General features: G+C 42.5%; 1 protein-coding gene across 1 annotated transcript in view; it reads right to left on the reverse strand.

The window, feature by feature from the left end:
* LOC122813760 (general transcriptional corepressor tupA-like) overlaps window positions 1-15,612 on the reverse strand; it is a 339,582-nt gene that overhangs the window by 92,525 nt on the left and 231,445 nt on the right. Inside the window, exon 8 of the mRNA XM_044086245.1 lies at window positions 1,375-1,474. Coding sequence (XP_043942180.1) covers window positions 1,375-1,474 — 100 coding nt within the window. The remainder of the gene's footprint in view (window positions 1-1,374; window positions 1,475-15,612) is intronic.

Here is a 15,612-nt window from a genome sequence, read left to right on the forward strand (position 1 = left end):
TAATAGACCAGTCAGTTTTAAAGAACATTAAAATCAGGTATTAACACTGGGGCGGTCATGGTGGTGCAGCGGTAAGCGTTGCTGCCTCACAGCAAGAGGTTATCCGGTTCAATCCTCAGCTGGGGTGCCTTCTGTGCGAAATCTGCATGTCCTCCCTGTGGTCGCGTGGGTTTCCTCTGGGTGCTCCAGTTTCCTCCCACATCCCAAAGACATGCTGTAGGTGAATTGGACACTCTAAACTGGCCCTAGGTGTGAGTGTGTGCATGTGTGTGCCTTCTGTGGAAGGTTGGGCGCCGGGCTGGCAACTTGACACTGTAAAACTCCACTGCCAATCATGAGCGGACAGGTGATCCACTGTGGCGACCCCTAACCGGGAAAATCCGAAAGAAGAAAATCAGGTATTAACACTATTAATTATAGCGATGAACTTTTTATTAAAGTGATGGAACATTTTTTAATATGAAGTGGCTATTTAAATCACAATGGACTTTTAAAATCATAATAGGTTTCAAACTTGTGTTTTGCTTATTTGTTACAAACTAGTAAGCATTCAATAGGCTTCAATATGTTTTAATTTGACTATGAATGTGATTGGTTAATTATTACGTTGTAGCCTTTTTGCCAACTATATATGAGGTATAGATTAATGCCAGCCCACATCTGATGAAGCATGTTTTAAACGAAAACGTATTGTGAACGTTTATAGTGGATTTTTGTGCTTAATAAAAGTTTTGAGAAGGATTCCAGGCTGTTCAGGGCTTTATTGTTTTGCCGTGGAGGCTTCTTACTTGGTTTATTAATGTTATCAATTAAATTACAGATACTCAAGAGCTTAACAGTTTTCATTTTGTTTGATATTCATTTTCTATCTCACTACATTCCTTGCAGTTGTATAGTGTGGCATTTTGCCTGACCTGTCACTTAAACATACAATGTCTCAGATTTTACAGGCAGTCAAACATCTACCCATGGTCCTGATACAGCAGGTGCCTACTATGGAAGTGATACAGATTTGAGGGGTGGTATCAATCTGAGGGGATGCTAGTGAAACAAATCGCTGGCATTGCTCTGCATTTCTCCCATTGGTATGATGGTGTTGTAATTATTCAACAAAAGTGACCTAGTTTGGACGGAATGTACTCTAATCTGGCAGTAATCCCCTCTTGCCCAATGACTTTGAGTAGGCTTTCTTGGTTACCAGTTACACTGCAGCACCAGAGTCCCAGGCTACACAGGAAGCAGGAGCATCAGATGCTGTCTGCTTCAGTCTTGACTGCGGCATGTAACACTATCACCTACAAGATCATGCTGTTTCTCATCCACCACAGTTTGTAGCAGGTCTACATCTGTAGCATTAAAATAACTCTAACTCACCTGTAAAGCATTATCCTTCCGCCAAGAGCCAGTCAAAATCTGATTGGTCGTGGGGTCAATCTGTAGAGCATCTCCGCACACATGGGGACCAAACAATTTCCTGTTTACATGTGAAAAAAAAAGGAAAATGTATAGATGTTAATAGTTATCACAATATATTTTCAAAACTGAGGTCTAACTGCAACCCTCTCTCTTGCCCTTTAATTTTTACTCCAAGACTTTATCTGATCCAGATGTCACTGATGGACCTTTGAGCCCACAAATCCACTTTATCCTTCTTTACTGAAGTTTACCATGGATTTGACTACCATTAACCCCAGTATCTAGGTTTTGCTAGGCTTGCTGGGATACACCTCAGATTTGGGTAAAGGATGTCCCATGGGTTTGCTATCCCTTCTTCTGCTTGCATACGTTTTGGCAAAGCCTCATTGCAAAATGATTGTGGTAGAATGCGAGATAAAACACAGGGCTGAACAGGGTGAGGGGGGTGCTCTAAAGTTTTGCAGGAAAGCAATCTTTTACTGTGTGGGATGACAATAATAAGTGCTATACTGGCACACTAATGTGGCATTTTAGCTTTTTTTTCCCTGCTCCTCTCACAATTAAGAATTAAAGTGCAGAATAAAAGACAATCACAAAGACTAAAGACTGTGCAATTCTTCCAGTTTAGTGATATTTCTATAATAGTAGTGAAACATTACTCCACTCCCTCCCCTGAGAAAAAACGTGCACTGTATACTTTGAATCATTCTAGATATATCTGCTACTGACACTCTTGGCTCCAACTGTGAACCACAGCAAATGTAACCCACTGTCATTGTCTTCTAGATGAATGAAACAGAACCACAGACTTCCTGTTTGAATCATGCTTATGTGTCCTCATAGTAATTTCTTTGTCAACGTTCAAGCCATTTCTCCATCAGTGCTTGGTACTCTACACCATGCAGTTCCTGAAGAACTTCTTAGATGATATTTTTTCAAAAAGGTGAGGTTTACTGTTGCCAGTTTACTAAGTAGTTGGGTTCCAATAATGTCTCTCGACAAGACAACAAGTACACCCAAACTGTTGTTGCAAGAGTGCCAACATCATTATGCAAACCATAATTAGTTTCAGGAAGCTTTTTCAATGCTGAATGTTAATGTGCATAAGTAATATACCAGAGATATAAGTAGGAGAAAGGACAGGAGAAAATTATATATTATAATTATGTTCTGAAGAAGTTCCGTATTTACGATTTTGGAATGAAAGTGCTTAACTTCTTATATTAAAGATTTGTGGATTTTATTGGCTGACCGTTTTTTTTTTATTTTGCATTTGTGCTGTACTGCAACTGGTATTGCGTGTTTATTATTTATTATATAAGAGGTATAAATAATATGCAAATTTGTTCAGCAAGGTACAGATTTTACTGCTAAGTGTTTTGTTTTTATAAACAGGATGCACATGGTAAAAGAAATAGAAATGAAACTTGTACAGCCCTTGATCTGGAGAAACCATAAAAATTAAGGAGTCATTTTTTAATTTAAATGCATTTATTTAAACTGTATTTGCTATAATATTGCTACACACTCAAGTGTGCTAACTTGCAATGCATTTGAATTGTTTTACTGCTGTTTTAGCTGCTTTTTGTTAAAAAAAAGTTCTAAGCTTGTTTCTTACCTGTCCTGTAACTAGTCTAGTCCAGATACAGAATTGCTCTATCCAGGACTGTTTGTAAACTTCTGAGTCCCCCAAGCCTTTCTGTGTTGGATGGAAGCCTTCTAGCTTATCAGTGGGAGTGGTAAACACTAGGTAGCCTATCTACTACAACAGGAGTGGTTTCTGGCCCAGAAATTGTAGTTTATTGAATGTTTAGGCAGTTTTCCATCCCCTTCAACTTTCTGGTTTAAAAGCCCACATTTGCAAGGGTTTGCACTTGTTTAAGCGCCGCTCAGCGGCGCCAAGCTGAGGTAAACTATTAATGGTGTTACAAAGTCTGCTTTTCAGCTTTTTACTTAGATCTTGCTAGTTCTTTCTCTCTTGCACTTCAAATAGCCTAATCACTTTGCACTTAAACAGGTTTTTGTAGCAATTATTATAGCACACCTAAGATCAATCAGCACTAGTCAGTCTTCATAGAAATAGCTCCAGTACTTACTAGTTATGACCACCCCTCCTGGCATGATTAAATAACAGTTATCTGTGCTTTCTTCTATTAACCTGGTGCACTTGGGCATTCTGAGGCAGTCTAGCAATTGCCTCATGTACACAGACAACCCTCTCCTCTTACCTCCCAACACTCAGATTTGTGAGAGATGCACTTATATCAGCAAACTGGACGCTATGCACTCTCCAGCCAAGTCCAGATTAGCTGGTCAAGAAGAGAAGGTCAACACCTGCACCACACCACATGGAACATATAGCCCTTCAGAACACCCACTATCACAGCTCTCACATAAAACCACAAACTACACATCCACCTTTGCAGAGGCACTCAGTAGAAATTTACCCAAACTGCAGAGGCCTCCAAGACAGAAATGCACTCGACCACCACAACACAGCACAAACCACAGAACACATACCTCACCTCCACAGTATGCCCCTCAACCTAAGCCCCTAAGGCTAAACACCTTGCCCAATACACTAATCATAGGTGACTCAATAATGAGGCACACAGACGTCCCACTCACTAGGTTGAATAAGGAGAAGGTAACAGTCAGCTGTCTATCAGGTGCCAGAATCCGACACATAGCACACGCACTCAAGTCACTACGCAACAAGTACATGTATGACTCTGTCACTGTCCATGTGGGTGTGAATGATCTAAGACACACCTCCCTGGACTACATGAAAAGAAAAATGGTGGAGCTCTTGGATTATGTGGACCAGGCAGGTATGACACTAGCCCTGAGTAGTATCCTACCATCACCTAGAATGATACCGCAGTACAAACAAAAAATAATTGACTTCATTCTAAGGGGATCCAGTATCTATCTGCTTGGGATGATATGATTGACAGACCTCGATGCTTTGCGAGAGATGGGCTGCATCTGTCACTCCTGGGTTTCTGGGTACTGGCTAAGGCTCCTGCCACCCCTATAGTGCCATTTTTAGACAGTGTTCCGAAGACCAAATTACCACAGTAACAGCTATAAATAAATGCAATCTGAGGGTTATGCTGCTCAATGCTAGATGTCTAAATCTCAAGATGCACTCGCTCGAAGCACTCCTCAAAATGGAGAACATCGACATTTGTGCTGTAACAGACACCTGGTTCAAAGCAGCAGAAAGCACCCCTGCGCTACCAGGCTATAACTCATTCCACATCTTTCAGCCTCAGAATATGGACCAAAGCTCCAGAGGTGGTGGTGTCTCCATATTCATAAAGGATATGCACACCTCCATTTAGTAGCCCAGCATAACGCATCTGAGATACTTAAGGTACAACTGACCCTGGGTAAGACTGCAGTCCAGGTCATAGCCTGCTATAGGTCCCCAATCATGTCTCCAGACTCTCACTCCACGTTCCTAATCACCCTGGAATCTATCACGGTCCAACCCAACACTGTCATACTAGAAGACTTCAACTATCCCTCCATCAACTGGGAAAACTACTCAAGCACCAATACATGAGCCCAACACTTCCTGGAATTCATCAAGTCCAATGCCCTGAACCAGCTCATTCTGACCCCCACTAGAGGAAGCAACATCCTTGACCTGGTTATTACTAACATGGGCAACCGTTGCTCTACACCAATAGTCAATCCCTCCGTGGTCAGATCCGACCATGGAAATCCACATCTCACCCACACCCCCCTGCAAAGGTAACCACCTTGAAAATCTTCTCCAAAGCTGACTTTGGACTCCTAAAAACAGAGGTGGCTAACTTCATGGCACCCATGCCAATGGAAAATAGCTGCATGATTGCCGAATCATACACCAATGCACTGTATGAACATGTATATAAATGCATGGAACTAGCCATACCCAACAGAACCAAGACACTCTCCTCCAAAAAAAAAATGAAGCCAATCTGGTGGTCTCCTGCCATTAATAATCTCTACAACAGAAGGAAAAAACTGTTGCAAAAAAAGAAAGTCCCAAGACTGGAAAAACTCCCTTATTAGCCTCAACAAAAATCCTCTAAAGCCAGCTATGAAGGCAGAATTGCAGCAGATGCTAAAAACGATCACAAAGCTGTTTATAGTTATATCAAGAACCTCCACGGCAATACCCAGATGTGCTCTGAGATACTGCACAAGGGTACCACCTATACTGAGCCAACAGATATTGCCAACATCCCGACCGACAGATTCAGTGCCAACTTTACCCCTCTCCCCCCAAAGGACCAATCACAACACCGGAAGAATTCCAGGCACCCAGCATTACTGTAGCCCAGGTTAAAGCTGCATTGTCCAAGGTCAAGAATACAGCTTCCATGGGACCTGATAATATCCCTGGCTGTGTTCTACATGAACTACAAAGTGAACTGGAACTACATCTGTGTGGCCTTTTCAGCCACAGCCTCACCTCAGGCTTTGCCCCTACTGAATGGCGCACTGCTACAGTCATCCCTTTCCATAAACGGGGAGCAACTACAGACTCTGGGAATTATTGCCCCATTAGCCTGACAAGTCTGATATGTAAAGCTATGGAGCACATCATCATAGACCTGATTAACAAAGATATAGGAAATCTCCAAACTCTGGACCTCATGCAGTTTGCCTTTGTGAAAGGGAGATCATGCTTGCTCAACCTGGATGACTTCTTTGAGTCGCATATCGCCTACTCAGAGGCGATCTCTGCCTAACATACAAAGCTATGTTAAACCCAGAGCTGTTGGACATGCTCCACTTAAAGAAATCCCAATCCCTCCAAGCTACACGCTCTAGGGACCTAAACCTTGTCACCAAAATAAACAGAACATGCCGGAGGGATAGATTCCTGTCCCAGAGACTTCTGATACTCTGGAATAAACTACCTATCTATATCAAACAAAGCTCCTCATTAGCACTCTTCAAGAAAAATCTTGATGATTGGATGGGAAATAGGAAATTCACCCTGGGGATCACCTCTGCGGCTCTGCTCAACAGTGGCACAGGAAATTTATTTTCTTGGGTGGCAAAAGCCAGGGTACCTTTTTGGCTGGGCTTGTAAAGGCCCCAGGGCCGATAGCCTAGTACCTACCTATGAACCTATGAGTCAGTCACCATGGCGGTGGATGAAGGTAAGGCAGTCCATACAGCCTACCTTGATCTGGCCAAGGCCTTTGATACCATTCCTCACTCGGGGATTATTGATAAACTCACCAAACTAGGCATCAACCCCTATATCACTAGGTGGGCTACAAACTGGCTCAAAGAAAGAACACACAGTGTGAAAGTAGTGAACTCAAGTCCGACTGCACAAGTGGAGTCCTACAGGGATAGGTCCTGGGTAATCTCCTGTTTGGCATCTACTTCTCAGAAGTCCAGGCCAACACAAAGGGACTCTGGTTGACCAAGTTCACAGATGACTGCAAGTTGGGAGCCATTATTAACTCCCCAAGTGATGCAGACATCCTACAGAAAGGTCTCACTGAGACCAATGACTGGTGTCGAAACCATGGTCTTAAGCTTAATGCCAAAAAATGCATCACCATCCCCTTTGGTAAAAACTCAGTTCCCACTAACTACCACATTGATAGGAGCCCACTGAACACAGAAGGCGTTATAAGAGATCTGGAGACACAGGTTGACAGCAATCTCTCCTTCGACCACCACATTGCCACTGTGGTCAGAAAGTCCTTCTGTGTGGCACATCTCAATACCAAGGGTTTTGCATCCAGGAAGAAAGAGGTCATCGTCTCTCTCTACTCTTCCCTCATCAGACCAATCATTGAATATAATGCCCCATTTGGCATGTACCTCACTAGACACCTGCAACAGCTGGAGAGGCCACAGAAGTACCTTATGAAGAGGATCCTAGGCATTAAACACGTCCTACATGGACAGACTCAAAAGACTCCAGCTATTCTCTGTCTCATATGGCCTACTTAGAGGTGATCTCTGCTTAACGTACAAAGCCATGTCTGACCCAGCTCTGTTAGAAATGCTACATCTAAAGAAATCACAATCCCTCCACCCCACATGCTCCAGAGACCTCAACCTCTTTACAACAATCAAAAGAACATGCTGGAGGGACAGGTTCCTCACCCAGAGACTGTTCATGCTCGAAACAGACTTCCCATACATGTCAAGCAGAGCACCTCACTGTCCCTCTTCAACAGAAATCTTGATGAGTGGATGGGTAATAGAACGTTCACCCTGGGGATCACTCCAGTGGCTCTACTTGATAGAGGCACTGGGAACTAATGATGGGTGGCACAATGCCAGGGCACTTCTATGGGCTAGACTTGTAAAGGCTCCAGGGCCATTAGCCTGGTACACACCTATGAACCTATTGAATTTTGGATGCTGTGCGATAGTTATAACCATAACTTCTTTTTCTGACTGCCTCCTAGCACACAGCTGCAGTCTATCTCCACTGGAAAGACAAGACATAGCAGGTAGTGTATGCCTTCATACTAGATATGACTATCATTTGTCCACTACAGAGTGAAAAGCTCACTGTTCAGCGGTTAAATAAGGAAGCCAAAATGGAGTTATATTAAGAAGGGGAGTTGCTGGAGTTGGTTTCACAGAGCTGTGCCTTCGCATCTTATATTATAACTGTATAGTGTTTGAATCAGGGATTTGTTTACAGGCTTACCTGTTAGGAACTGCTGCTTTCATGTATTAGTATTGAAGAATATGCTTTTAGTGAATTGTAAGTCAACAGTATGTAGTGCAACCACTTAGGGTAAATGAAATAAGGACTGTTATTCCAAAGGAATTCATTAGATGCTTGGAAATGCGTTACTAAAGAAGTCAGGTAAAAAACAATTAAATAATTCAAGGATGTAAGAGGCAGATATAAGGAATAGGTTATCCAACAAGGAGGGGAATAACTTCCTCATCTACTATCAAAATCTATGGCTCAAACTGACTGTTGCACCTCAGATTAACTGGAGCTTGGAGACGAGGAATGAACTTGGTGCAGTGTACCTCAGCATGTCTTCTGAGATCTTGTCATGTGACACTGCTGCTAAAGTGTTTGTAGAAGCTGCATGTTTTCTAGAGGATTCCCATCAAGACAGTATTATTACTAATGTTGCAAAGAAATGGCTAATTGTTAAAGTAGCACAGGGAAATAATGTATGTATTTTACTGAATTTAAATACTGCTATATTTTGGATTGTTATAGCTATAATCTTTTCAATAGGAGCACTTTATTTGTAAATATGTGTTAAATTTAGTTAAGTAGTACTAAATACCCCTTCAATTTTTTTCTCTTTATCTATAGTTTAAACATTATGAATAAGAAGTGCTTAAAAACACTGTGAAATAACCTGTTTATAGTTGATCTTGAAAGTTTCCAACATGCTCAGTGTTGTTTGCCATGTATTTCCTGATCTAATCTGACCTAATGTAGGCATTTTATCTTTATAATTTTTTGCACAGGTAAAATAAACAAACAGTTGCTGGGAAACGTGACTCTTCCCTCTGATACCATAATCAAAAGCTGAATCATAGAGATTCATTATCCTCTCTTTCTGCAGTATCTCCTTATATTACCATGAGGCTGTTTATTGCAAATACTGCAGCAAAACCTTTTAGTTTTTTATACTAGTTGGCTGTAAAGCTTACCTGGAGTATTCTTGCATTTCAACAGATAGGTTTTGCAAAATGTGCTACCTTTTTCATTAGCCCTCACTCTGTTCCCCTACTCTACCCCCAATTCACACCCACACATAGATGTAGCACCAACATACTTCCTACTACTCCACCCCTATTACCTTATACTAATCACCATCCACCTTTACAAGACATCGCTTTAACACCAATCCCCACATCCCTTCAACTCTCAGCATTAAAGCTCCAATAATTTGCATAATCTCAGCTACCATGACAACACCAAACATTATTATTCTTTTCACTTTAACCCTACTATCAGCATTAACTTACTCAAATTACATAATACTCCATCAACACAAGTCTCCCACAAATGCTCTCCCAATTCAAAATCTAAGTACATCTAAATATTTTAACATATATAACAAACTAATTAACACTAACCCTCATACTCTGTTTTCTTACAGATACCTTCTAGCTCAACAAACCACTATCATCTGCCTCAAGCCCATCTCTATACCCTCTGCTTTCTCCACAAAACCCAATAAACAAAACCTCAACTGCAGTGGCCATAGAATATCATCTTACCTGTTAACATCCTGTCCTGTTATGGAACTATACATCCCAGCCCAGGCTCAACCCATATTAACTATCAACCCATACGGTTTCTCACCAGTCGTAGCACAACCCCTCCCCTTCCTCTTTCATTGAAGAAGAGAATGTTAGAGTCTCTGTTTGGGAAAAATGTACACAGCCTCAACAACAAACTCCAAGACTTCCACAGCATACTTACACCCAGATACCTTTATTATAACAGAAACATGGCTTAAAAAAAATGACTATAATATTTTTACTCTTGACAGTCAAAAATGAGAGTCAGCAGCATAGCTATTCCTTACAAAAGTCATAAACATAACCTCTTACCCTAAAACAATTCCTTCTTTCCTTCCATATTGTGAAATTACTAGTCTTCTTCTCTTTTGGCTATTCCCATTAGGGATCGCCACAGAGGATCATCTGCTTCCATTTCTTCCTGTCCTCTGCATCTTGCTCTGTCACACCACCTGCATGCACTCTCTCACCACATCCATAAACCTTATCTTAGGCCTTCCTCTTTACCTGGCAGCTCGATCCTTAGCATCCTTTTCCCAATATACCCAGCATCCCTCCTCAACACATGTCCCAACCAACGCAATCTCGCCTCTCTGGCTTTGTCTCCAAACCATCCAACCTGAGCTGACCCTCAAATATACCGCTTGCTAATCCTGTCCATCCTCGTTACACCCAGTGCAAATCTTAACATCTTTAACCCTGCCACATCACGCTCTGACTCTTTTCTTTTTGTCAATGCCACCATCTCCAACCCATATAACATAGCTGGTCTCACTACCCTCTTGTAGACCTTCCCTTTCACTCTTACTGGTACTCGTCTGTCACAAATCACTCCTGATACTCTTCTCCACCCACTCCACCCTGCCTGTAATCTCTTCTTCACCTCTCTTCCACACTTACCATTACTCTGAACTGCTGATCCCAAGTACTTAAACTCATCCACCTTCTGCACCTCTACTCCCTGCATCCTCACCATTCCTCTATCCGTCCTCTCATTCACACACATATATTCAGTCTTAGTCCTTACTAGTATCACTACTGAAAATTAACAAACCTGAATCAGTATGTACTGCAGCACTGTAAATTCTACCAGGCAACAATACAGATGTAATTGAAGATATCTTGAGCTGGTTTAATACAAATGTCTCTCAAGAAATTATAATTCTTGGTGACATCAGATAATCACCAAACCACATCACCATACGTGATCACTTTTATTACTTTTATTCGGGGACAACAAAACAACCCCAGCAAACTACCAACCTATAGTCAAGTTCACAATCTGACCTCTTTCTGCAAAGGCATATTTAATGAAATACCTAAAAGTATAGCTGGTTCCCCCTACAAACTCTTCCACTTGGTGGTGCACTCAGTTTTTTCAATTCTACTTTTCTAAATATATTAGATCAACAGACCCCAATCAGAGCAAAAAAATAAATAAAAAACTAACCCTGCTCCATGGCTGCAAACAAAAAAGAGAAGTAAAGAAGCTATAGGCAAAAAATAAACTCAATCAACGCATAAAAAATTTAGGTAACTGAAATATCTGGTCAAGTGTAAAGTAAAAAATGATAAACACAATAAACCTAAGATCTTTTGGAAAGCTATAAGCAAACTACTAAAACATGGCCATACTACCACCCCCTATTACAAATAACACATCAGACTTTATAGATGATCGATTTAACTCCCACGTTGTCCAATCAGTACTAGATCTACTTAAACCCCACTCCAATAGTCTGTCTCTCTCTCTTCTCCTGCTAACCCAGACAGCAGCAATGACATTTTCCCATTCAAACCTATCACCTCAAATAATAAAAAGTTCCTACTAAAGCTAAAACCCTCCAGCCTAGCTGCAAATAAGCTTCCTGCAAAATATATTGGCATTGCAGCTGAATCAGTAAGAAACCTTACAGCAACTTATTATCCACTCTATAACAAAAAATCAAATACCTATACTCTGGAAAACATCTTTCATCATTCCCCCTCATAAGCGTGGCACATCCACAGATTTCTCAAATTACTGTCCCAAAGCAATTTTCTCTCCATTAGCCAAGATTCTGAAGAAGTGTATCCACTCCTAACTTATGTTCCGTTTCACTATCAATAACAATTACAAACACCCAACATGGGTTTAGACCTAAACATAGTACTACTACTGCTCTTCTTAGATTTACAAACAAGATCAGTATAGAAAAGAATAACAAAAACTATGTCTCTTCTATCTTTCGTGATCAATGTAAAGCATTTGATAATGTCCCTCATAAAAAACTTCTAATATAAATTGCCACTCTTCAACTCTCAGTCTGTGCCATCATGGTTCCACAACTATCTCTATGATAGGCTTCATACTGTTAAATGTTAACAAACCTACTCCTCCCTTCTCCTAGTCTCTATAAGAGTTTCACATGGGTCCATCCTTGGCCTATTACTTTTAACATATACACCTACTTATTTCACAATGGTTCTAAAGCTGCATCTATCATCCCATATGCAGATGACTCTACCCTTATCTGCTCAGCTCCCACCCTCCCTTAACTTCAAAAAGTCAGTCAGGACTCCTTTCTCTTTCATCAAATCCCAGATGTCTAACTTTCAACTCATTCTTGACCCCCCCCCCCGAAAATGAGAAGTTATGTACCTACCATAACGCTCCATGTTAGTTGTCTTCTTCTCGCCTTCTTTCTTACTGGATGGGTTCGGAGCCGATCCTCGGCTCCGACCCGGCCAATACTAAAGTTCGAGAGCTATTTCCACCGGCTCGAGGCTCCCCTATATCCCACAATGCTAGGCGGTAACTACTCAGATCTCGTTTGATAGCTAAAACCAAGCAGTTCTAGTCTCCATAGTAGAGAGAAAAAAAAACACCTCTATAAAAACCTGTATGTAAGCTACCACAAACAGAAAAGGGAGAATAGAGGTGGTAGAATATGTGGGAAGGAAGCCCCAATGGAAGATCCCAAAAATTCCTATCGGTCTGTCCAGGCTGGGGGGAAGGAGGGTGGGATGTAAGAAAGAAGGCGAGAAGAAGACAACTAACATGGAACGTTATGGTAGGTACATAACTTCTCAATGTTAAGTTGTCAATCTCGCCTTCATTCTTGCTGGATGGGACCGCGTCCCTAGCACCTTACCCCGGGTGGCTTATCGGAACAGACTCTTGAGAACAGTGGAACCAAAGTTGGCACGGTTTCTGGAGGCCATATCCAAGTTGTAATGCGAGATAAACGTATGAGGTGATGCCCATGTGGCTGCTGCACAAATGGAATCTATTGGTAGCCTGTCCTGAAAAGCTACAGATGTAGCTAATGCCCTGGTTGAATGAGCTCTAGGTCTTGAAGGCAGCTTTTGATGTCTGATTTCATAGATGAAGGTAATTATAGAGGTAAGCCATCTTGAAAGGGACACTTTAGAAACTGGAAGGCCCATTTTCCCTTCCGCATAAGACAGGAAGAGCTGGTCAGATTTCCTGAACTGTTTAGTCCTGTCTAAATAATATCGAAGTTGGCGATGAACATCTAGAAAATGTAGCTTTTGTTCCGACCTGTTTGAATAATCAGGGAAGAAGACAGGGAGATCGATAGTCTGGTTTAGATTTGCCTCAGAGGAAACCTTAGGCAAGAAGGACGGATTCGTCCGGAGGGACACCCTGTCTTTATGGAAAACTAAGTAAGGAGAATGACTGCAAAGAGCATGAAGTTCAGATACCCTTCTAGCTGATGTTATGGCTACTAGGAAAAATGTTTTCCATGAGAGCAACTTGAGAGGGCATGAAGCCGCAGGTTCGAAGGTGGGGGGGAATCAAGGATGCTAGGACCAAATTCAAATCCCACTGAGGTGGGGGATCTTTGATTGGGGGCTTGAGCAAAAAGACACCTCTTAGAAAGGCTTTGCAAAGTTTATGGGACATGATACTGGAGTCCGAGACACCTACATGAAAGTTAGATATAGCAGCTAGTTGTACTCTAATGGTAGATGAGGAAGAGCCTAAATGAAAGAGCTCTGCCAGGAAGTCTAGGATAGACTGTATAGGTGCGGTGAAGGGGGTCTATATTTTTTGATGCTGCCCAGAAGGAGAAACGTTTCCACTTACTATTGTAAATCCTTCTGGTAGAAGACTTGTGAGAGGCTATCAGGATGTTACGGACCGAATGAGAAATTAAAGGAAGCCTGGCTAGGGTAAGAATCGGAGAAACCACGCTGTGAGGTTGAGAGATTGGAGGGAGTGGTGCAGCTGGCCCGACTGGTGGGTCAAAAGATCTGGCACTGGGTCCAGATGCCAATGCTGCTCCAAGAGGTAATGATGCAGGAACAGAAACCATATCTGTCGAGGTCAGTAAGGGGCAATGAGGATCATAGTGACTCTCAAGGCGATAGTTTTCTGAATTAATTGAGAGATCAGTGGAAAAGGGGGGAAAGCATACAGAAGTCCTCGGGGCCAATCGTGGACTAGAGCGTCTCTGGTGGGTTGGCCTGGTAGAGGGAAGAGGGTGAAGAAATTGTGACACTTGCTGTTTTGGGGAGTAGCAAAAAGATCGCAGCAAGGCTGGCCCCATCTTTGAAAGATTTCTTCCAGCACTGATTTTTTTAGAGACCACTTGTGAGGCATGAGAATAGCCCTGCTCAACTTGTCCGCAATCACGTTGGACTTCCTGGGAATGTGTGTTGCTATCAGAAACCGCTGAGAAGAAATCGCCCACTGCCAAAGTCTGAGTGCCTCTTGACATAAGGGATAGGACTTGGTTCCACCCTGTTTGTTGATGTACCACACTACGGACATGTTGTCCGTCTGAATTGCAATAGTCCCTGTGGGAAGAGAGTCCCGAAGGGCTTGTAACGCTAAAAGCACTGCTCTCATCTCTAAGACGTTTATGTGCAAGTGGCACTCAAAAGATTGCCACGTGCCTTGGACTGTCCTGCCCTGATAATGCCCCCCCCCCCACCAGATCAGGGAGGCGTCCGTTGTCACCGTGGTGATTGGGGGGGGATGAAGGGTCTGCCCTGAAGAACTTGAGGTGATGTCATCCACCAAGACAGGTGATTCTTGCATGATTGGGTTAGCAGAATGATGTGAGACATTGGGAGCTGTTGGAAGGACCATTGAGAAAACAGCATCCACTGGAGGATCCGCATGTGAAAATGAGCTAAGGGAAGAAGTGTGATGGTAGCCGCCATGAGTCCTAATACCTTCAAGACTACTCTGGCTTTGATCTTGTTGCACTGAAGCAGAAGGTAAACGTGTTTGCGGATATCTGATACTCTTTGCTCTGTCAGTCTGGCGGAAAGATGAACTGTGTCTAAGGTGGTGCCTATAAAGGTAATAGACTGACAAGGCGACAAGGCAGATTTTTCGAAATTTACTAAAATGCCTAGAGCTTGGCAAGTTTGAATGGTGAAGTCTCTGAATAGAAGAAGTTGACGCCTGGTGGTGGCGGTAAGGAGCCAGTCATCCAAATATGGAAACACCTGGAATCCTTGACGTCTCAAGTGAGCCGCGACCACTGCCATACATTTGGTGAACACTCGGGGGGCTGTAGTGAGACCAAAGGGCAGGGCTCTGAACTGGTAGTGACTGGCTCCCAGCCTGAAGCGGAGAAACCTCCTGGAGCATCTGTGCATTTTGATATGGTAGTACGCATCCTGAAGGTCTATTGAGCACATCCAATTGTCCTGACCCAAGAAGGGTAGCATGGACTGTAGCATGACCATCCGGAATTTTGTTTTCTTCACATACTTGTTTAGCTTGCTGAGATCCAATATTGGTCTCCAGTCCCCTGTCTTTTTTGGTACCAAAAAGAATTTGGAGTAGATTCCGGATCCTTGCTGGTCTGCTGGGACTGGCTGGATAGCTCTTTTTGACAGCAGCTTTGATATTTCTAACGCTGCTTGTTCCCTTAGACTGGGTGGAACATCTGGAAGGGATCCTTTGGGTTG

The sequence above is a fragment of the Protopterus annectens genome, chromosome 10.part0 (assembly GCF_019279795.1).
Source record: "Protopterus annectens isolate FY-2018-M chromosome 10.part0, PAN1.0, whole genome shotgun sequence".
NCBI classification, from domain to species: Eukaryota; Metazoa; Chordata; order Ceratodontiformes; family Protopteridae; genus Protopterus; species Protopterus annectens.